Source organism: Staurois parvus, unplaced genomic scaffold (genome assembly GCF_062004578.1).
Source record: "Staurois parvus isolate SC_StPar_1 unplaced genomic scaffold, SC_StPar_1.0 ptg000394l, whole genome shotgun sequence".
Taxonomy (NCBI): Eukaryota; Metazoa; Chordata; class Amphibia; order Anura; family Ranidae; genus Staurois; species Staurois parvus.
The window spans coordinates 7,718,899-7,743,578 of record NW_028318190.1 but is presented as its reverse complement, the minus strand read 5'-3'; the positions used below and the strand labels follow the sequence as shown (position 1 = coordinate 7,743,578).

The window sequence follows — 24,680 nt, the reverse complement described above, 5'->3', positions numbered from 1 at the left end:
GCAATCGTACGGTAATCTGATTGTTAGTACACAGCTTTCCTCTGAAGTTATTTTTCTGGTAAAATTTTCTGGTACAATACCAGATCGTATAATTTTAATTTAATCGGTACAGTTTTTGTCCGAAAATACAATACAAATAAAATACAATACATTACATCACTTTCAAATTTTTATTCTGTCGTATGAGATTTTTCGGAACTTTAGTAACCTCTTCACTTTCGATGTGAGACTAGCATGCAAAAAAAATGGACGATCATTTTTCCAATATTCTCATTATGTGTACGGCGCTTAAGTGCAGGGATTGTCATTACTTACATGGATCTGTTAGGTTCCCTGGGTGCTGACATGAGAAGGATAAGGAATTTGAGAAAGGACAAATGTTAAAGGTCAGCGGCAGACTGGGAATGTCTGTATTATATAGCATGAGAATTCCTTTCAAATCTAAGTTAAGCAGCCCTGCCCTTCATTTACATGATGCTCTTTAAACATGCAGCCCCACAAAATGAATTTTTCATAAACCTCCTGCATTGAAGGGGGCACCAGACAGCACTTGAAATTAATGGAAGCCACTCATTATCATTATTCAGTGAAGTATATTCATTATGTCTATTTTGTGATCATCATACAAAATAGTGAGTTGGATTCAAGTGAGCACCACTTCCGTTATTTAAATTCCATAAAGTGTCATTGAAATGGTCACAATTAGGAAGAAGAAGATCATCTTATTTAGATTTATCCAACTACAGTTCCTTAACATCCTCCTGCCTACCATTTTAACAAACTCCGATTTTGTCTTTGGTGTTAAAATTAGAAAACAGTAACCACATAAAAACAATAGATACCAAAAAACTAACTATACCAGTAGGCACAAAACTAATTTGGTTTTGGGTAATTTTTTATATCTTTTTTATATATTTCAGTAACTTTCTATTTAGATTTTTAAAGTATACAGAACACAACTTCATACAAATAAATGACCAAGACCGATATATTCCAAAACAGTATCCATCAAACATTAAAGAAAGAGGGAGAACTGAAGTGGAGAAACAATGAATATACTGGGTAACCTGCTAATAATATAGTAATGGTTTAGCAATGTATACAGAAATGTGGACTGAGCGTAAATAGTGAATTAGAGGATGCTCTTAGGTTTGGTGTGGGTGTTGGGTCCGCCTTGCAGAGAACAAAGAGATATAAACAAGGGTCTTCATAGTGGGAGAGCCAAGAGGAGTAGGAGTGGAAAAAATAGAAAGGAGGAAGGAAAAAGGGAAAAGGACATCAGGGACACCCCGGCTGGAGTCTTATACAGGCCATAGATGGGTCAAAAACCAGCCTCTTATTAACAAAAAAATGAAAAATCAGTTGTTCAATAGGCCGACGTTAGCACCAATGGTAAACAAAATCAGCCGATTTTCATCCGATCTTCATTTGACATTAAAAAGTATAGCGGTTACAACATTGTATCTATTTGTATCCATTTCAGATACAGATGGTTTTATTCGGATACAAATAGATACATTGTTGCCACCGCAATACTTTTTCATGTCAAATATAATAGTGGACTGGAATTCTTCTTCTTTTTCTTCTTCTTCTTTTCCTTCTTCTTCTTTTTTTTCTTCTTCTTTTTCTTTATCTTCTTCTTTTTCTTGCAGGTCACGGCTCATGCGCAGATTTTTTATCGGTAAAAAGATCGGCCGATTTGCCCATCATTGCCGCGAAAATCGGCCGATCTGCAAAATTGGTCGATTTTTTTCCAACTTTACCGATCAAAAAAATGTGTTGTTCAATAGGCCGAAGTTACCACCAATGGTAAAAACAAATCGGCCGATTTTCGTCCTGTCTACAGCCGGCATTTAATTACTTCTGTGCCCTGCAGAGAACTTCGCTATTATATTTGACATTAAAAAGTATAGCGGTTACAACATTGTATCTATTTGTATCCATTTCGGATACAAATAGATACATTGTTGCAACCGCAATACTTTTTCATGTCAAATATAATAGCGGACTGGAATTCTTCTTTTTCTTCCTCTTCTTTTTCTTCTTCTTCTTTATCTACTTCTTCTTCTTTCTATTCTTCTTTTTCTTGCAGGTCACGGCTCATGCACAGATTTTTTATCGGTAAAAAGATCGGCCGATTTGCCCATCATTGCTGTGAAAATCGGCCGATCGGCAAAATTGGACGATTTTTTTCCAACTTTACCGATCAAAAAAATGTGCCAAAATCCAGAAAAATGGCCAACCAATTAACCGATTAACAGTGCGAAAATCGGGCGATTTTTTTTTTGGTCGAAAAATCAGCCGATTTTCGACCTAACTATGGCCTGCATTAGGGTCTCAGTGCCTGTAACAGCACATAACTAGCCATAGGCTTAGAAGGGGGGGGGCATATTGAATTGAAAAGGACGTCAGGGACACCCCAGCTGGAGTCTTAGGACCTCAGTGCCAATAACAGCACATAACTAGCCATAGGCTTAGAAGGTTGGGCATATTGAATCCACAGGGGCCATATTTTTTAAAAATTCTTGTGCATGTCTAGGAGAATGCTGGTGAGCTTATCATTGAAAAAAAGGAATCTAATCGTTGGTGGACTTCTGTAAAAGGAACAAATTGTTTCCAAGTTCTTGCCATAGTTTGTTATACCATTGTCAGTTCAAATTGATACATCATGATGCCCGGGGGCAACAAGACATACCTGGGTAATTGTTTATTTAAGGTTAACTACATTTTTAACTACTTAGGGACCGCCTACTACAGATTTACTATGGCAGAGTGGCCTTGCTGCACCAGATCAAGTACATGTACGTGATCTGGCAATTCTGGGGTAGGTGGCGTGCATGTCCGCTACTTTGGCTGTGCTGTCATTCGCTACAACACAAGCCGATCAGCGTGTCCCAGCTAATGAGTTATGGCCAGGACCCATGATCGGCTGAATGAAAGACAGAAAAGAGCCCTGTGTTGGTAAACAACAGAGGGCTCTGGAGAGAGTGAAGCACTGTGGCTGTATTTTTTCTCCCTGCAAAGCAGGGAGATAAGACAGTCACATTGCTTAGTAAAAGCAGCACACTTTACACACGTTTGGCACACAGTTAACCCTTTGATTGATTCTAGATGTTAACCCCTTCCCAGCCAATGTCATTAGTACAGTGACAGTGATATTATTAGCACTGATCACTGTATTAGTGTCACTGGTGATGTCAATGTCAGTTAGCCAGTTCTCACAAAGTGTCAGTTAGTGTCAGCCTGCCCGCGCACAGTGTCATCACAGTCCCACTATATGTCACTGGCCACTGCCATAACTAGTATAAAAAGAAATAAATAAATTCCAGTATATACTGTATACCATAGTTTGTAGACGCTATAACTTTCATGAAAACCAATTAATATATGCTTATTGTGATTTTTTTTTTACAAAGACGTAGCAGAATACATTTTGGCCTAAAATGAATAAATGAAGAAATTTGATTTTTAAATTTTTTTTTATTGGATATGTTTTATAGCAGCAAGTAAAAAATTTTTTTTTTTTTTTACTCTTTGGTCTTTTTCCATTTATATAATAATAAATAAAACCCTCCAGTGGCGATCAGATACTATCAATAGAAAGCTCTATTTTTGTGAAATAAATGATAGAAATTTTATTTGGGTACAGCACTGCATGACTCTGCAATTACCAGTTATAATAGTGCAGTGCTGAATAGCAAAAAATGAGCTGGTCATGAAGGGGGGTAAAACCTTCCGGAGCTTAAAGCAGAATGCCAGGAACATTTTTTTTTGCAATGGGGCTGTGGTGGTCCTGCACGGGTTAAATGCTTTAACTAACTTTACAAGCCTGCATGAATACATTTATGACCTGTCACAGTATACAGCAAAAGTGTAAATTTTCAGAAAAGCTCCAGCGATCATCCTGCCACATTGTACCTTTCTAATAACTAAAAGGGTGAGATGTCTTGCACCAAGGGGCTTTTCTGTGTCAGCCAAAAGCTTAACATATACAAGGAATTACCGGTACTTGATTTTGTCATCTCAAAGCCAGCAGTTTAGGCCAGGAAGTGAATGTTGACCCTGGATAATGGCTGTACAAGGATAGCTCCATCCTTCTGATAAGAAAAGTAGATGAAGACATTTTCCGGGAGAGGTAATAAATACCTGTAAAGGTTAGGTTGGCTACAGATGGATGGAAACTCAACTGAAATTCAGTCCATGTAAAGAGGCTAAATGGCACTTCTACCTGGTAGTACTAGGGTTGTTGGCAGGGGCGGACTGACCATTTGGAAACTTGGGCACTGCCCGAGGGCCCGGGGTCAGTAGGGGGCCCCATGAGATGCCCCTGGTACCTTTTTCATAGGCTTTTTTGAGTTTGGGCAAGGACACAGGGGCCCCATGATCCCCTATTGCCCGGGGGCCCCATGAGTTGTCAGTCCGCCCCTGGTTGTTGGTTCAAATCCCAACCATGGCACTGCCTGTCTGAAGTCTGCATGTTCTCTCTGTGTGGGTTTCCTCCAGGTACTCTTGTTTCCTCCCACCCTTTCAAAGACATGCTGGTAGGTTAATTGGCTCCTGTCTAAACTGACCCTAGTATGTATATATATGAATGTGAGTTAGGGACCTTAGATTGTACACCCCTTGAGGGTTAGGGACTGATGTGAATGTATATATGTAAAGCGCTGCATAAATTGATAGTGCTATATAAGTACCTGTAATAATAATAATCCTGTTTGTAAGAAGTCACTCTAATGATCGACTTCACACAAATGGGCCTGTTGGAAAACATTGTTTGATTAGTGCTTGTTGTCAGAATACAATACAGAGTGGGTAAGATTCCTCTATCTACATCGCTTGTGTGGATGGGGAAATTTGTTCAGTTTTTTCAACCAGCCTGCTGGCTGATCAAAAAAACTGACCCATGTATGTTAGTCTTATACTTGCACACTAATCAACATGCTTGCACTTAGCATGAAAAATATACAGTATCTGATCCTAAGCTGATTAATTATATTTATTAATTATATATAAAACCTTTCCTTCATTACTAATTTTCTAAGCATTGTCTTTTTTGACACAAGCAGGCTTGGAGGGGGATGAGTTATTCCTCTGATTTTTTGTGTGTATATTTCAGCTCGAGCTGTAAAAACAATAGATTTTTTTCAACAGAGCAGCTAATGGGAGACAGGTGAACATGTGAAAAGAAACTATACCTACTAGGTTGTAAAAATTATGTTTTATATTTAGCAGAACAAAAGCTTCCACTAAATATGAAACTATGAAAAAAACTATCTTTATAAGTAGCGCTGAACGTATCCATCAAAATACACTATACATTAGCTTTAATTAAATTCACTGGAAAAAGTACTACTAGCAGTCTGTGAATCACATCTGAGTCATGTCTTAAGCACACTTATGTGATCAGAGTGCAGTACGATTGTGATGCATGAGGAAAATGTGGCTGAATATACTTCATCTCCATTCAGAAGACAGGGGGCTGCAATAACTTCTGCAGTTGGTGTTAGGTATATATACCATATGGTGTCCACATGGTAGATAGATCACACAGTAACTGCACTTGTCAGCTATATGTGTGCCTTGTGTTTCTATAAGCAGTGTAGTTTAATATGGTTATGTGGAGACCACACAATAAAAAGCAGTGAGATTCATTTGCCTCTGTGGTTACCGCATGTATCAGTATACAAGATAGAGCAAATTGTGTTCAGGATCTTACCCTAGGTTCACACCTAAACGTTTTGCAGAAACGCAGTACAGTCCATTTAACATGATTTCTAATGGGACACATTCACATCTCCGTGTTTTCACCCGGTGAGTTTTTTGGAAAGGGTCAGAGACCTTTTTGAATGCAAATTTAGCATTTTTGGTTCTATAGACTTCAGTGGAAACGCTGCAGAAAAGCATGTAGTGCATTTTTGCTGTGTTTTTGACGCATTTATCATGTGTTTTGAGTTTCAAATCTGCCGAGCAAAAAGACAACGCAAATGCATCAAGAACGTGTCAAAAAAGTGTCAAAAACGCAGGTGCAAAAATGAAAAACGCAATGCAGAAACGGGTCACACGCAAACTGCATAGCTGTGAACCTAGCCTAAGGAAGGAAAAAAACCTGAGAAGCTTTCACAATATGCAGTTGTACAAAAACATATCTTATGCAAAGTGTCTATACTGTATGCTACAAGTGTCATCTATAGAAACTGGACGGAGGTGTTCTGTGGTGACCACAATTTTCCGATTTATAGTAACAGTTTGAAAATGAAGAATTGATTTGGTTGCCTTGGGGCAACACTGCCACATTTACCAGTTGACATGGTTGAGTCTCATAGTCCAACAGTCTTGTGATGGTTTGTGCATGAGATAATTGGGACAATTCACTAAGTGGTATCTTGCTGCATGTGAGTATGCAGAAAAATACTGCATAGCATTTAAAAAACCCAAAAACGTTGGCAATAAAAAATGCTACTAAAATACCGTATGAGTTATGCAGTATTTTAGTAGTGAAAACAATCATTAATGAATCAGCTATCAGTGGGAAGATGAATGTAAAGAAAAGAATTGGGCAGCACAGTGGCTAAATAGTTAGCACTTCCGCCTGGCAGTACTAGGGTCGTTGGTTCGAATCCCGACCACGGTACCACCCAGGAGCGGACTGACCATTTGGAAACTTGGGCACTGCCTGAGGGCCCAGGGTCAGTAGGGGGCCCCATGAGATGCCCCTGGTACCTTTTTCATAGGCTTTTTTGAGTTTGGGCAAGGACACAGGGGCCCCATGATCCCCTATTGCCCAGGGGCCCCATGAGTTGTCAGTCCGCCCCTGGTACCACCTGCCTGGAGTTTGCATGTTCTCCCTGTGCCTGTGTGGGTTTCCTTTGGGTACTCCGGTTTCCACCCACACTCCAAAGACATGCTGGTAGGCTAATTGGCTCCTGTCTAACTTGTCCCTAGTATGTATGAATGTGAGTTAGGGACCTTAGATTGTACACCCCTTGAGGGTTAGGGACTGATGTGAATGTACAATATATATGTAAAGTGCTGCGTAAATTGACGGCGCTATATAAGTACCTGAAATAAATAAATAATTGCTGGCAATTATAAATAACAAAAAAAATTGTTGTGGGGTCTCCCCCATCCATACCAAGCCCTTTGGGGACAAGGTGTTGGGGGAGGAGCCCCCCTGCCCCAAAGCACCCCCCTGTGTTGAGGGCATGTGACCTGGTATGGTTCAGGAGGGGGGGGGCACTTACCTAAAGATTAGATTATCAACAGGGGGGGTGGGGATTTACTAAAACTGGTGCATGCTGAATCTGGTGTGCTGTGTATGGTAGCCAATCAGCTTCCAGGTTTTATTGTCAAAGCTTAATTGAACAAGCCGACGTTAGAATCTGATTGGCTTCCATACACAGCTGCACCAGAATCTGTGTGCTCCAGTTTTAGTAAATCCCCCCCACAGTGTCTGAAATGTGCATATTACCTAAACAAATAGAATTGCATAGATATATCTTAGATTGTAAGCTCCGAGGAGCAGGGCCCTCCTAATCCTCTTGCATTGAGCTGTATTGTTGCTGTATTGTCTCCCTATTATTGTAAAGTGCTGAGCAAACTGTTGGCGCTATATAAATCCTGTATAATAATAATAATTGAAGTTAATACCCTCCAGAAAATATGAACCCTAAAATATCCAAATGTGACAAAAGGTTATAATAAGCTTCAAACACCAAAAAGAAGTCCTCCAGAGATGCAGCAAAGATGTGCAACGAAGGAAACCTCAGAAGATCCAAATCCCAAGAGATTAGTGGTATGTCACGCCATCCAAACGCAACAGGCAGAGGTTTACCATAGGTATATGGCTGCTAGTGTAAAGCGTTCAAAACATGCTTTAAATGGCAATGGGTTTCTGCCGCCCCACAGAGTTCCACCACGTCCAGCAATAGCCTTGTGGTTTCTAATGGATAGCCATACAATCTTCCACTTGTCAAAGAGATGTCCACTCATAGCAACATCCTAAGCATGCACCAGACATCATGTATGAGGAGAAAAAAGGAATACCCTCCATAGTGAAGATCCATGTAAAACTAAAATATGTATCAGACCAATGCACTTACAGATTGCAGCATGTACAATTCACAAGGAAAGGATCTCCAAATGCCAATATCCAAGATGGTCATGAGTATCTCGCGTATGTGTAATGTGTTGTACGTCCTGTCTCTTCCCTACGCATTTCATCATGCATGACTTCATCAGGGGCTCATGTAACTTAAATAAAGCATCCTTAAAGATGAAGTTTTGATATGAAATGTTTGCCTAGTTACATTTGTCCAGTGTGGAGCAATGTAAGCATGTGTGTGCCATATCTGTGGGATTACTAAGGAAGCTGGAAATCACTGTAATAGGCACAATTACTACAGTGATCTCCACTAGCTTCTGGGTCCTGTGCCGAGTGAATGCCTTGCTATACACTGAATGCAGGAAGTCATTCGATCAGCATGGGCACCATTTAGAGAACACTTTGCATACTCCTAATGAATGCATAGTGTTCTCTGATTGGATGAGGCGGAGATTGTATTGTCACTACCCTGTCTCTCCAGCTCGTCAAATCAGAGAATGCTTTGCATACATTGAGGGAATGCAAAATGTCCCCTGAATGGTGCATGTGCCCAGACAGCAACCTCCTGGGTTTACAATGCGGCAAATCAGTTTTTCGGCATATAAGTGAAGTTATTGTCCTCCAGCAATGTGACAAAAGGTCATAATAAGCTTCAAACACCTAGTGGTGGAAATCCGTATAGTAGCGGTGTCTACCACAGTGATTTCCAGCTTTCAGAGGGATCCCGCAGGTATGGCACACACACGGGTGTATTTACCACAAGGCAAACAAGGTATTTGCCTAGGGCGGCATTTTTCAGGGGGCAGCAGCTTTTTTCAGGGGGGCAGTAAAGAAGGAAAAGATAGAAGGAAAGGAAGAAGGAAAGAAAGGAAGAAGGGACACACGCAGCACGGGGATCTGAGAGGCTGAGGTCTATTAATGGTGTATCCAGAGCCTGACTCTTGTTCCTGTCTTGAGCTGCGAAGGTGTTGTCTTATCTCTTGCTGGAGTGGGGGGCATTTGCCAGTGTATGGGGGGCAGTGGTAATAAAAGGCTCTCTCGGGTGGGGGGCCAGGGGTGTTGTCGGTCAATGTCAGGCTCTCTTCGTGGGGCAGAGGGGAGCCAATTGTTGTGTTGCCTAGGGCAGCATGAAACCTAAATACACCACTGGGCACACACATACTTTACATACTTGTATTGGTCCAAACTTGCCATAACTAAATTTACGTTTTAGCGCTCATTCACACCAGTGGCTGCATTAGAACACAGCAGTAGGATGACAGCAGTGCCGATGCATTTAAACAAACTTTATTGAAATGTCAGATGGTGACATTTAATTAAGTTCTATTGGCTGCAGTACGGGGGAATGCGTCATGCTGTACTTTTTTTCAGCGCACACCACCGCAAGTAGGAAACAAGGTATTTGACTTTCCTTGTGGTGGGACTGCGCTGGAATAGCCCCCAATGAAGTCCTTCCGCAGCTGGTGTAAATAGGCTCTTTAATGATATGATGAAGAGAGGTTAAATTATTCTCTATGATCAGTGGTAGACCAAGATTCACTATTGATTATAAGGAATAATTTACCCCTACAGTAAATCAATAAGAATATTAGTATGTAGCTCAGAAGTGCCCACACGCACAGTATATATGTACTGTAGATGTCATCACAAAACAAAGACATTTTCTCGTTCGTCTCAGATTTTCTATCAATCACTATATGAATTGTGGAACTAAAAATGACATCTATGACATATCTTGTTTCTTGTGCAATGTACAGTATATACAACAGGATGAATTATTACCATACTAGGACTGGAGAGCACAATTGCAGAAGTCACAGTACGTCCACCTCTAATCTTTCAAATGTATCCCAATATTTTAGGGTGTACATGGTGGGGACTTTCAGTCCACAGTACGAACAGGGTGCTGCCAAGTCCTAGAAGAGGTGATGTCCATAGAACAACCTTTGTCAACTGGGGTGCCCAGGCACCCCGGGGTGCCTTGAGGTTTCTTCAGGGGTGTCTTGGCAAAATGTCTAAAAATTGCCCAAAACATATATACAAGCCAGCAGGTGGAACAAGCCTGCCTTTTAGTTACACAAAGTCGCAGGTGTTCATTGTGCACCATTACGATCTTCTAGCCGCCAGTGTCCTGACAACCATCATCAGTTGATAAGGAGGATGTCGGCTGCCTGCACTGCATCCTAGTTTGACCCTCCCCTGTCCCTCTCCATCAGTGCTGGGGCCACATTAGCTCAGTGATGGAGAAAAACTGAGGGAGAAGAGAAACATAGGAATACTAGTCAGTACCAGTGTGCAAAAGTGTATTTGCTTTGGAAGAATAAATCACCTCTAATGTTGGGAATCCTACATGTGTGGATGTTGCTGCGTTATATAAAACAATTAGAATACCGTATTTGCCGGCGTATAAGATGACTTTTCAACCCGTGAAAATCTTTTGAAAAGTCGGGGGTCGTCTTATACGCCGGTATACGGCGAGCCAGTGTGAGGGCGGCACTTTTTCGAGGGGCGGCGCCACCCCCCCTCCTCCTCCAACGGACACCAAGTACAGGGGTGGGCAGAGGGGCTGCTGTACCTCACCTGGCTCCGGTCCCGATCCCACGACGATCCGGTCCAGGAAGCGCGGCTGCTCCTTCTTTCAGTTCGGCCGCTCGATGGTCCCTCCGCCCGCTCGGCTCCGCCTCCTCACCGGTGATTGGGCGCCAGCACTGGAAAGGCACACAGGCGTCCAATCACCGGCGAGGAGGCAGAGCCGAACGGCCCGCGAAAATCAAGCGGCCGAACTGAAAGAAGGAGCAGCCGCTCCTCTCCCCCACTGACACCAACGATGAGGCACTGTTCCTCCTCCACACTGACACCAACGATGAGGCACTGTTCCTCCTCCACACTGACACCAACGATGAGGCACTGTTCCTCCTCCACACTGACACCAACGATGGGGCACTATTTCTCCCCCACTGACACTAACGATGGGGCACAATTGCTCCCCCACTGACACCAATGATGGGGCACTATTCCTCCTCCCCACTGACACCAACGATGGGGCACTATTCCTCCCCCACTGACACCAATGATGGGGCACTATTCTCCCCACTGACACCAATGATGGGGCACTATTCCTCCCCCACTGACCCCAACCATGGGGCACTATTCCTCCTCCCCACTGACACCAACGATGGGGCACTATTCCTCCTCCCCACTGACACCAATGATGGGGCACTATTCCTTCCACTGATACCAATGATGGGGCGCTATTCCTCCCACTGACACCAATGATGGGGCGCAATTCCTGCCACTGATACCAATGATGGGGCGCTATTCCTCCCAGTGACACCAATGATGGGGTGCTATTCCTCCCACTGACACTAATGATGGAGCACTATTCCTCCCACTGACACCAATGATGGGGCACTATTCCTCCCACTGACACCAATGATGGGGCACGATTCCTCCCACTGACACCATTGATGGGGCACTATTCCTCCCACTGACTAATGATGGGGCACTATTCCTCCCACTGACACTAATGATGGGACACTATTCCTCACACACTGACACTAATGATGGGGCACCATCATTGGTGTCAGTGGGAGGAATAGTGTCCCATCATTGGTATCAGTGGGAGGAATAGCGCCCCATCATTGGTATCAGTGGGAGGAATAGTGCCCCATCATTGGTGTCAGTGGATGAAATAGTGCCCCATCATTGGTGTCAGTGGGAGGAGTAGTGCCTCATCATTGGTATAAGTGGGAGGAATCATGCCCCATCATTGGTGTCAGTGGGAGGAATAGCACCCCATCATTGGTGTCAGTGGGAGGAATAGCACCCCATCATTGGAATACCATACTGAAATAGCATACCATATTGAAATCAAATCTGATGTTTTTTCATTTTTATTTGGTGTGTGTTGGAAGAGGGGTAGTCTTATACTGCGAGTATAGCTCAAACCCTATATTTTAACAGGAAAAGTAGGGGGTCGTCTTATACGCCTAGTCGTCTTATACGCCGGCAAATACGGTAGTTTTTCACATTTTAGAATGGGGTGCCCTTTTAAAATTATGGACAGTCCCCAGGCACCCTTTAAAATTATGGACAGTCTTGAGGCACCCCATTCTTAAATAAACATAAACATACTGTTTATTTTTAAAATGGTTAAATTTCAGGAGTTATGATTTTATTTATGTCGCCCACCAGACACTATCAACCACCCTCTGAAAAGTGATTTACCTATCAGACACCAGTCTCTTTCTGAAAAGTGATTCATTTACCAGACACCTGTCAAACGCACTCTGAAAAGTAATATGCCTACTAGACACCTGCCAACAACCCTCTGAAAAGTGATTTATTGTGGATCACTTTTCATAGGGGGGCAAGGGCTGCTGAAAACCATTGTGGCCATGGCAAAAATTGTACTCTTTGTTGCGTTCAGCAGGCAGTAGAGAATGTGACCCATTCAAGTGAATGGGGCAGCGCCGCAACCACCCTGCACTTGCATGCAATGCATCTGTTGCGGCACAGTGAAGCAATATTTACAAGGTTAAAACAGAGTTGAGTAGGCGCCTCCTCACTGCCTCTCAAATGCCTCAGAAAAGCAATTCAGCATAGATTGAATAAAAAGAAGGTAAAGTAAGTGCTTCCACGTGTGTAAACCTAGCCTTACAATGAATGACAATGTCAATTGTTGATATGGTGATACCTATGCGTTGGGAGAATTATAAAGCTGGGTTACAGTTTTCCAGTGTAATGAGTACATCCTAATATCAGAGTGCACATTCAAGCCTCTCCCATCCTCTGGAACTCTCTACTTCAATCTGTCTGGCTATGTCCTACTCTGTCCGCTTCAAATCCAACCCCTGAAAACTCATCTGATCCGGGACGCCTATCCCACCTCCACCTAACAAGTGAAATTTTAATTCTTCCATCAGCTCATCCCTTACAGTTACCTTTTGTACCACTTGCCCACCCTATTAGATTGTGAGCTCTTATGATCCTAACCCTCTTGTATTTTATTGTATTGTAACTGTACTTTCTCCGTTTATATTGTAAAGTGCTGCACAAACTGTCAGGTCTATTTAAATACTGTATAATAATAATGATATTCTAGATAGCTTGAAGTAATGCAATTTTAGGGAAATCCCAAAACAAACATAAAATCCCAAACATACAACAAAGATGAATATATCATAACAGACAGTAAAACAAAATTTAGGAGGGCCCAACTCAGGAGTACTTGCAATCAAAGGCTAGCCATACATGGTTAGAATTTTCATTAGATTGTATGCTCCCAGGATCAGGCCCTCCTATCCCTCTCATATTAAACTGTATTGTTGCTGTATTGTCTCCCTTTATTTATTTATTTCAGGTACTTATATAGTGCTGTCAATTTACGCAGCGCTTTACATATTTATTGTACATTCACATCAGTCCATAACCCTCAAGGGGTGTACAATATAAGGTCCCTAACTCACATTCATACATATACTTACTAGGGACAATTTAGACAGGAGCCAATTAACCTACCAGCATGTCTTTGGAGTGTGGGAAGAAACCGGAGTACCCGGAGGAAACCCACACAGTCACAGGGAGAACATGCAAACTCCAGGCATTGGGATTCGAACCAACGACCCTAGTACTGCCAGGTGGGAGTGCTAACCATTTAGCTTCTGTGCTGCCTTTATATTGTAAAGTGCTGAGAAAACTGTTGGCGCTATACAAATCCTGTATGATAATATTTAGAAAATTATCGTTTTTGAATTGTTGTTTGATTTTCTAACGGTTGATGGAGACAATTCAACAATCATTTTTGACTGCAGTGATGAGAAAAATGGAATGCAAAGAAAGGGAAATGTTTCTCATTTATTTCTTGTTTCTTATCTGAACTACAGTATATTCTGTATGTTCTCCATTCAGGAAAAATTGTATGTTTTAAAATGCGCATCTGCTAGGTAAAGTATAATCCAAAAGTAGAACTTTTGTTGTCAGTCATAGACATTCATTCATTGTATATGAGGGTTCTTCAAAAAGTTCTCACTTTTTTTTAACTCTATTTAGTAAAAAAATGTGCAGAAACTTTTTATAGACCTCTTGTATATGGTATATGGGGCATGTGGTAGGGTCACATGCATAAACATTGCCACACTTCTGTAAAAAATCAAATACTACATTTCAAGCATGGCAGTTGAACAAAATGTTTAACCCATAATAACCAAAAATTCTTTATCAGCATGTTAAGCTGACTATACACTATACAATGTAAATTGTTTAACCCAGGGGTGTGCAACCTTTTGACACTCCTGGGCCACATTGGAAAAAGATAAATTGTCTTGGGCCACACATAGAATGCACTAACAATAAGGATTACTGATGAGCAGTTCCTCCCGTGGTTCTAAGCGGGTAGGTGCGGCTGTCGGCCCCATTCACTATAATGACAGGTCACCAGTGGTCGCACCTATTCGCAGATCTGTGCACAATCAGAAATTACCTGCGGTGATCGCTGCTGGACGCAAAGTGAGTCCATTGATCACGGCAAGTAATTGCTGGCTGTGCAGTGAGCTGTGAATAGATGTGACCACCGGCGGCCTGTCATTATAGAAATTGGGGCAGGCACCTGCTCTAGGGTTGCCGCCTCATCCCTTTAAACCCAAACACATATTAATTACACAGGTTCTGGGGCTGATTAAGGTGGCAATTAAACTTGCTTAGTGCCTTATCTGCATTAAATTGCCCTCAGGACCTGTGTAATTAATATTTGTTCAGTTTAAAGGGATGAGGTGGCAACCCTAAGTTGCACCTACCTGCTGAGAGCCACAGAAGGAACTGCCGCTACAATTTGCACCGGCCCTTAATCGCCAGTGTGAATGTAGCCTATGTATGTTCTGTGTAGGGAGGTAAATGGGGGGTTGTGGGCGTAGTGGGATTGAAAGCCCACCCCAGCACCCCTCCTAGATCTGGCCATGCAGCATTTACTTACCTGGTGCTCCTTCATTCTTTGCTATCAGTGCTATTGCAAACATGGCAGCCCTGGCATCCCTCCAGATGTGCATTTGTCTGGCTTGTCAATGCAGGCTGTCCTGGATGCTATGCTTGCAGGGCATCCCTGGCGTCCCTACAGACCTGCATGGACAGGGCTTGTCTGTGTCGCCCGTGGCTGCTGTGCTTGCAAGGCATCCCTTCAGATGGACCGGGCCTAGGGTTACCACCTCATCCCTTTAAAACCGAAAATATATTAATTACACAGATTCTGTGACTGTTTAAGGTGGTAATTAAATTCACTTAGTGCCTTATCTGCATTAAATTAGCCTCATAATCTGTGTAATTAATTTGTGTTTGGATGTAAAGGGATGAGGTGACAACCCTAACCGGACCACATTCTAAACTCTCTGGGGCCTCATGCGGCCTGCAGGCCATGGGTTGGACACCCCTGGTTTAAGCCCTGTACAATCTTTAGATTTACCAATATGTAATATGAGAAAGAACCTAAGCATTGACTTAAATATATACCAAATCAGGAAAGCTTTGCACTACTAGATTGTTTATTTCAGGTACTTACAGTTGCAAGAAAAAGTATGTGAACCCCTTGGGATTACGTGGAGTTTTGCATGAATTGGGCATAAAATGTGCTCTGAACGTCATCTAAGTCACAACAATAGAAGAACACAGTCTGCTGAACATAATACTATACAAACATTAGATGTTGCCATGGTTTAATTGCACATAACATGTAAACATTCACAGTGCAGGGAGGAAAAAGTATGTGAACCTTTGGACTTAATAACTGGTTGACCCTCCTTTGGCAGCAATAACCTCAACCAAACGTTTCCTGTAGTTGCAGATCAGACCTGCACAACGATCTGGAGTAATTTTGGACCACTCCTCTTCACAAAACTGTTTCAGTGTAGCAATATTCTTGGGATGTCTGGTGTGAATCGCTCTCTTAAGGTCATGCCACAGCATTTCAATCAGGTTGAGGTCAGGACTCTGACTGGGCCACTCCAGAAGGCATATTCTGTGCTGTTGCAGCCATTGTTTTGTTGAATTACTTGTATGCTTTGGGTCATTGTCCTGTTGCATCACCCATTCTCTGCGGAGCTTCAGTTGGTGGACAGATGGTCGTACGTTTTCCTGCAAAATGTCTTGATAAACTCTAGAATTCATTTTCCCATCAATGACAACAATCCGTCCAGGCCCTGAGGCAGCAAAGCAGCCCCAAACCATGATGCTCCCTCCGCCATGTTTTACAGTGGGGATGAGGTTTTGATGTTGGTGTGCTGTGCCTTTTTTTCTCCACACATAGTGTTGTGTGTTCTTCCCAAACAACTCAATCTTGGTTTCATCTGTCCACAGTATATTTTGCCAGTAGTGCTGTGGAACATCCAGGTGCTCTTTTACAAACTTCAAACGTGCTGCAATATTCTTTTTGGACAGCAATGGCTTCCTCCGTGGTGTCCTCCCATGTACTCCATTCTTGTTTAATGTTTTCCTTATTGTAGATGTGTCAACAAAAATGTTAGCATGTGCCAGAGATTTCTGTAGGTCTTTAGCTGACACTCTGGGATTCTTCTTTACCTCATGCAGCATTCTGCGCTGTGCTCTTGCAGTCATTTTTACAGGACAACCATGCCTAGGGAAAGTAGCAACAGTGCTAAACTTTCTCCATTTGTAGACAGTCTGTCTTACCATGGACACATGAACATCAAGGCTTTTGGAGATACTTTTGTAACCCTTTCCAGCTTCATGCAAGTCAACAATTCTTGATCGTAGGTCTTCTGAGAGCTCTTTTCTGCGAGGCATGGTTCACATCAGACAGTGCTTCTTGAAACCAGTAAACCCAAAACAGGTGTGTGTTTTTTAAGGGCAGGACAGCTGTCAGCAACACATCCAATATCATCACACTGATTGGAGTCAAGGTTGGCTCACTCCTGGCTCCAATTAGCTCTGGGAGAAGTCATTAAGCTAGGGCCTCACATACTTTTTCCTCCCTGCACTGTGAATGTTTACATGTTATGTGCAATTAAACCATGGCAACATCTAATGTTTGTGTAGTATTATGTTCAGCAGACTGTGTTCTTCTATTGTTGATGACGTTCAGAGCACATTTTATGCCCAATTCATGCAAAACTCCATGTAATCCCAAGGGGTTCACATACTTTTTCATGCAACTGTATATAGCACCTTCAATTTACGCAGTGCTTTACATATATATTGTACATTCACATCAGTCCCTAACCCTCAAGGGGTGTACAATCTAAGGTCCCTAACTCACATTCATACATACACATACTAGGGCCAATTTAGACAGGATCCAATCCACCTATCAGCATGTCTTTGGAGTGTGGGAGGAAACCTACACAGGCAAAGTGAGAACATGCAAACTCCAGGCAGGTGGTGCCATGGTTGGGATTCAAACTAATGACCCAAGTACTGCCAGGCGGAAGTGCTAACCATGTAGCCACTGTGCTGCCAATATAGATCTACAAGAGATTGTACAGTCAAATTGTATACTGTATAGTCAGACTTAGCCTGGTCAAACCAAAATTGGTAATACGTATAGTGCAGTAACCTATAGCAACAAATAATATACATTAGATTTCAGTTTAATGTTAGGTGATGATGTCTTAAGAGTCTGGTAGCTATGAGTGAGTGTATTTTGCTTAGTACAAAGGCCTATTTTACTATGTCTTATATTATATACCAGTACAATAGTTTCTCCTATAGAAAGCAGTATGTTTTATTGAATCACATTATCATTAAGAAAGGTAAAAATGAATAACATTCACAATTATTAATATCCAACAAATCTCAGGTTCCAGACGCTGCCTAATGAGAACTATAGTGGGTGTTTTTACACATCGATATGACCTGCTTATTATTTTTATTCCTATTACTCTTACAGTAAGCCTGATGGAAAAAAAGCAGTGCAGTGCTGGCCCTGATGAAATGACCTGGCTTTAGGGGAACCCTTGGGGGACAATAATGAATGCTTCTGAAGTCAGAAGCAGTTCTTATTACAACTAATGTGCTGGAAAATTTCTGTGCAAAGGGACTGATCCTTCACTTTCAACCTCACAGCACATGTGTTGTCATCTGTGTTACAGGATTACGCAGTAGCTGCTGGTGCAATCAAATGCAAGCTAATGTCAACCACCTGTCATTCATATGGCAGCCTATGCCTGTCTGTGACCACTCTTAGCCCTCATGCTCACTGGACGTTTTCATAACTCTGGTAACGTTAGCTGTGTAAAGTCACATTAAAAATGTGAATTTTTCAGCCTCTTTTAGCTGTTTTGCATTAGCGTTTAGTGGCGTTTTCCCACGTTTTCTTTTTTGGCGTTTTTTACTGTTTTTTTTAATAAAAAATTTTTGGGAGGGGGATCAAAAAAACGGACATAAACACTGGTTTGCAGATTTTTACCACGTTTTGCCGCATTTTTTCAGCGTTAGAGCATTTTTACAGCTAAAAAACTCCTCTAGAAACCCACTAATTTTGGGTTTTTTTTCCTGCCCAAAAACGTCCCAGCCAAAAAAACGTTGATTACAGCCTATGTGTACCCATACACATAGGATAACATGCTGGGGGGTTTATTGACTGTAGAAAAAAATGTCAAATGCCAAAAACAGCAGCTGTAAAAATGTCAAATGTGCATGAGGGCTAATAGTTTGCTCAGACTGCAAGAAAACACTCTGGGGCAGCACAGTGGCTAAATGGTTAGCATTTCTGCCTGGCAGTACTAGGGTTGTTGGTTTGGATCCCAATGACGGCATCACCTGCCTGGAGTTTGCATATTCTCCTGATGCCTGTGTGGGTTTCTTCCAGATACTCCAGTTTCCTCTCCTGCTCCAAAGACATGCTGGTAGGTGAATTGGCTCCTGTCTAAATTGGCCCTTGTATGAATGTGAGTTAGGGACGTTAGATTGTAAACCCCCTGAGGATTAGGGACTGATGTGAATGTACAATATATGTACCGTATGTGTAAATTGACAGTGCTATATAAGTACCTGAAATAAATAAAATTCATAATGTCAGAAAAATGGGTGAACCTTTGGTAAAGTTATGCCAATTCTGTGTGAATACATTTAAAAGCAGACCCTTCTCTGTGGCTAATTGATCTTGTCTCAGCAGTCATTTAGACGGATTACGCACTGTACTGCTTGATGTATTGACAGCCACAAAAGGGAGTCTAGGAATCAAGATCTGGATTATAGTAATACAATGGCAGAAGGTTGTCTATAGTATTTTTGTTGTACAGCTCCTGGCACAGAGAATAATGCCATAACCTAAAGCCCTCACTCTAAGGCCTCATGCACACTGGACATTTTTGTAGCTGCTTCTATGGGCGTCAGGCGTTTTTTTTTCTGCCTCTAAACTCCCCTGCATGTTATCCTATGTGTCCATACAGACTTTTAGTAGCATTTAGTAACAGGGGATTTTAGAGGCAGAAATAAAACCCCACTGACAGTGCGTCCAGGAGGAGCAGTGTTTTGGCTGAAAAACCACTCGATGCTAATAAACGCACCTAAACGTGCGTTAACACTAGGCACGTTTATCACTTGAGCATTAATTAATTTCAGTGGTCAGAATAAATTATTATTCTGGCCAATGAAATTAATTTACTCTCAAGCGCTTGACGCCTGTAAACAAAAAGTATTACACACTTTTACAAGCGTCTTTTCTGCCAAAACGCTGCTGCTGGGAGGAAAGGCTTCTATGAGAGTTTGAAAAATGTCCTGTGTGCATGGGGCCTAAAGCTGGCCATATACTGACAGATTGCGGAGAGCGGGGTGAACAAAACAAATATAATAGATTCTTTTGTCCATGCTAAACAACGTAGATTTTCAAATCTCCCACTACAGCTACTGTATTCTGACTGCTAGCTCAAGTGGCTATCAGAACACCCCAACAGTGCCTGCATCAGATTGGATGCAGGCGCTATCTGGCTGACAATTTTCCAGCAGCCTCTTTAGATTTTTCTGTCGAAGGATGTTGGACCAAGTGGTGCTGACAGGGCCTCCCACTGATTGATTTTCAGCTGGTTTATTAGGAAATTTAGACACTCACCATCCCCATGAGCCTAACCCTAAAACTAACCCCTACACTAAAGCTGGGCATACAATTTAGAACAATTTTGTTTGACATTTTTGGTTTCAGGAACGTTCATTCAATTTTTGGATCATTAGTGGTGCCAAATCAATGTTCGTTTCCGACCACAATGACAAGAAAATTCGAAGGAGCAGGATGGAAATTTTTTCTTCTACAAATTTTTAATATTGAATGTGATTCTCATTTCTGTTTTCATTCCAAAATCAAATGTTAAATGCCAACAAAATGTACTTTCGAACAACATTCTTCAAGTCATCAATGAGAATTTTTGTATGAATGTTCATTTGAATGTTTGTTTGCAAATCTAATAGTGTATGGCCAACCTAAGCTTCCCTTATGTATATTTCATGCATACATAGTCATTCCTCCTGCCCCAAAGGCTGACCTTCCAGTGCCCAAAGATACTGGAATCAAAGTCCTATCTAGTGATAGTGTACTACAGGGCCGGATCTAGCTTGTCCGATGTGGGGGTGCAGTCAAAAATGTCAGAGGGGGCAGAGGATGGGAGGTCAGCAGGGAAGAGGACAGGGGTCACTGCTGGCAGGGCAGAGGACAGGGGCACAGCTCCTTCTCTCATCCCTATACTGCACACAGCCTGCGCACCAGCAGCAGAGCTCCTCCTTTTCACACAATGCATAACTGAGATCAGTATAGTGTCAGTCAAGGACAGTATAGTGTCAGGCTAGGGCAGCATAGTGTCAAACTAGTGCGGTAAAGTATCCTAATAGGGTGGTATAGTATCAGATTGGGGCAGTATAGCGTCAGGTTAGGGCAGTATAGTGGGAGTATAATGTCAGGTTAGGGCAGTATAGTGGGAGTATAATGTCAGGTTAGGGCAGTATAGTGGGAGTATAATGTCAGGTTAGGGCAGTATAGTGGCAGGATAAGGCAGTATAGTGTCAGGTTGGAGTAGTATAGTGGCAGTATAGTGGCAGGTTAGGGTAGTATAGTGGCAGGTTAGGGTAGTATAGTGGCAGGTTAGGGCAGTATAGTGGCAGGTTAGGGCAGTATAGTGGCAGGTTAGGGCAGTATAGTGGCAGGTTATGGCAGTATAGTGGCAGTATAGTGGCAGGTTAGGGCAGTAAAGTGTCAGGTTAGGGCAGTATAGTGGCAGGGCAGGGCAGTATAGTGGCAGGTTAGGGCAGTATAGTGGCAGTATAGTGGCAGGTTATGGCAGTATAGTGGCAGGTCAGGGCAGTATAGTGGCAGGTTAGGGCAGTATAGTGGCAGGTTAGGGCAGTATAGTGGCAGGTTATGGCAGTATAGTGGCAGTATAGTGGCAGGTTAGGGCAGTAAAGTGTCAGGTTAGGGCAGTATAGTGGCAGGGCAGGGCAGTATAGTGGCAGGTTAGGGCAGTATAGTGGCAGGTTAGGGCAGTATAGTGGCAGTATAGTGGCAGGTTATGGCAGTATAGTGGCAGGTCAGGGCAGTATAGTGGCAGGTCAGGGCAGTATAGTGGCAGGTTAGGGCAGTATAGTGGCAGGTTAGGGCAGTATAGTGGCAGTATAGTGGCAGGTTATGGCAGTATAGTGGCAAGTTAGGGCAGTATAGTGGCAGGTTAGGCCAGCATAGTGGCTGTATAGTGGCAGGTTATGGCAGTATAGTGGCAGGTTAGGGCAGTATAGTGGCAGGTTAGGGCAGTATAGTGGCAGTATAGTGGCAGGTTATGGCAGTATAGTGGCAGGTTAGGGCAGTATAGTGGCAGGTTAGGGCAGTATAGTGGCAGTATAGTGGCAGGTTAGGGCAGTATAGTGGCAGGTTATGGCAGTATAGTGGCAGGTTAGGGCAGTATAGTGGCAGGTTAGGGCAGTATAGTGGCAGTATAGTGGCAGTATAGTGGCAGGTTAGGGCAGTACAGTGGCAGGTTAGGGTTGACTTGGGGGGGGACAACCTCCTAGATCCGGCCATAGTGTACTAAAGTCATATATGTATTAATAATCATGATCACTGGGAAATTTGTCCTGACAAATGACAAGTGTTCTCATTGGTCTACTGTATATTTGACATCGTTCTACTATCCTTTCGGCATATAGAATGTAGGATAAAAGAATATTTCACCACATAGGCATTTATAATTCCCTCAATATTTCACTTGAAATAAAGTTTCTTCTAATGATCCTTATAGCCAGATATGTTTATTGACCCCTATATATTCCATCATGGAGGACTGTCATGTGACACCAGCCATACCTCTATTCCTAGATAGGTGTGATGAGCTCCCAGCTGTCCAAATAACCGGTACTTATGGCCTTGACATGTCTGCCATCCAATACAGTCATTTATTTTGCTAAATGATCCATTTAGGTTGTAGGTGTGTTTTAATGGATTAAACAGTATGTCACACATACTTAGTTTAATTGATATAGAGAATGTTCTACTTTTTAACACTCTTCAGATAAACAGGCCACCGACCAAGCTTTGAAGGAATATTACGAGCTAAACCGCTCTATCCAGACTAAATGAGCCCCTGCAGCAATTACTAAGATTATATAATTACAAAAAAAACATGCAAGACAAAAAAAAATGTATTTGACAGGTATAGTATATAACTCCTAATACGGAGCTCTTCTTTGACATTCCATTGTGTACAATTCCTGAACCTTTAATACTAGTATCTAATAATTATTCCAAAGAAAGTATTAAAGACATAGCTAGATACTGTAGATAGAATGATAGATCGATAGATAGATAGATAGATAGATAGATAGATAGATAGATAGATAGATAGATAGATAGATAATGAAATAGATAGATAGATAGATAGATAGATAGATAGATAGATAGATAGATAGATAGATAGATAGATAGATAGATAGATAGATAGATAGAATATTGGTGCAATGTTAGTGAATATCTATTTATATACAGTATGTCCTAATATATACCCAAGCATTAAAAAAAGCATACATTGCAATTAAATACAATAATAGTAGTGCCTATAGGCTGTATATGTATACATTTCATATGTAAAGCAAAAGATAAAAGAGGCTTTTCATATACAATATCAATTGCTTGAAGAGCTTGCAATCCAATCATTAAATGCACGAACATCATAGGACGGAATGAATTCTTTGGACATATCATCCATGTATATGTAGTAATGATGAGTTAATCCTGTTACTGTTTCCCAGAATCCCACCAGACCGGTTATTGTTTTAACTCACCAGCTGCAGGCAGCAGATCCCAACCAAGGTACATCTCCCAGTGCATTTGCCCATAGTGGATGGATTTGGATCCTACAATAGCAGGCTTTGGTGTAGACAATCCTGATATGATAGGGCAATCCTTACAAATGTCAGCTCCTCAGCCTAGCATCTTCTGCATTTTCCTTGGCAAGAAAAGGCCTGCCGGGTTACAGGACCATGTTTAGAAATGCCACCCTACAAATCTACATGCTATATGGGAGAGGAGGAGCATTCAACCTTATGTCCTCTTTGTGTTGGTCTATTGTGTGTTTTGTGTATGAGAGGGGGGAGGATAGGAGTGGCAGGGAGAGAGGACAAGCCACACACACCCACCCACCCTAGAAGGATTCACCCAGCCCTCCTCTTCTTTAGTAAGTATTAGGAACATGCTATTCACTCCTTCCTGGCCAGACCCTGGGTGTGGAGGAAGGAGGAGGTAAATGAGAGAGGGGGCTCACACTCACCACTTGCCATCCCCCTTTTTTTTTTTTTTATATACACCAGAGAATGAACGCCAGATGCAAAATCTCTTTTGTTACATTGCAGGAAAAATCAGATCTATTCTGTGTCTGCTGGATGCAGCACCGTGCAAGCCCTGTATGTTGGTCCATCTTTACTCAGCATCCAAAATGTACATCAGAAATATGTTTCATATGTGGTCTCTGCGTATGCATGCGATGAATCGAAGAAATGCTTTGTTTTGGTTTTGTAGCGTAGGAAGCGATCAGTAATCCCCCTCCACCAGCCGCCTTTCACAAAGCTATTCTGTAATTCACTGTGGTTTGTGAAATTCATTATTCCCTTCTTGTGTGACACCATCTCAGAGAATAGCTGTTTACTGCCCCCTTTCACCTCTGACCAGATCTGTGGTCCTTCCACAACTTAACCAAGTTAGCCTTCTGTCTTGACATTTTCATTAGGTGCTAGTCCACTACACCAACCGTCTGTCTAGAAAAGACTGATAATACAACTTGATGATCAATCATAGGAAAAAAAATTGTCCATCCACAGACCCCATGGATGTATATATATGTATATATGTATATATATATATACATATACAGTCCCAAAAAATGTATACACAATCTGAATAATTATGAAGTCAGTATTTATTACCATACAGTTCACATTCAAATTTTTTTTATATGTTTATGTACTTTTTTTATACTTAGCGCCAGTTCTAAAACTGATGACCACTCTGATCCAAGCATTTGCTGATAACACAAATCAAAAGAACCACAAACATTGAGAATAATTTTGTTTGCTATTCAGGATTTTTGTCTTTCAATGGCTACTC

At 42.0% G+C, this 24,680-nt stretch overlaps 1 protein-coding gene across 1 annotated transcript in view; it reads right to left on the bottom strand.

The window, feature by feature from the left end:
* NKAIN1 (sodium/potassium transporting ATPase interacting 1) overlaps positions 1-23,790 on the bottom strand; it is a 75,540-nt gene extending 51,750 nt beyond the window's left edge. The window contains exon 1 of the mRNA XM_089686301.1: positions 23,363-23,790. Within this exon, the coding sequence (XP_089542427.1) occupies positions 23,363-23,416 (54 nt within the window). The 5' untranslated portion in view covers positions 23,417-23,790. The remainder of the gene's footprint in view (positions 1-23,362) is intronic.
* Positions 23,791-24,680: the final 890 nt, after the last annotated feature.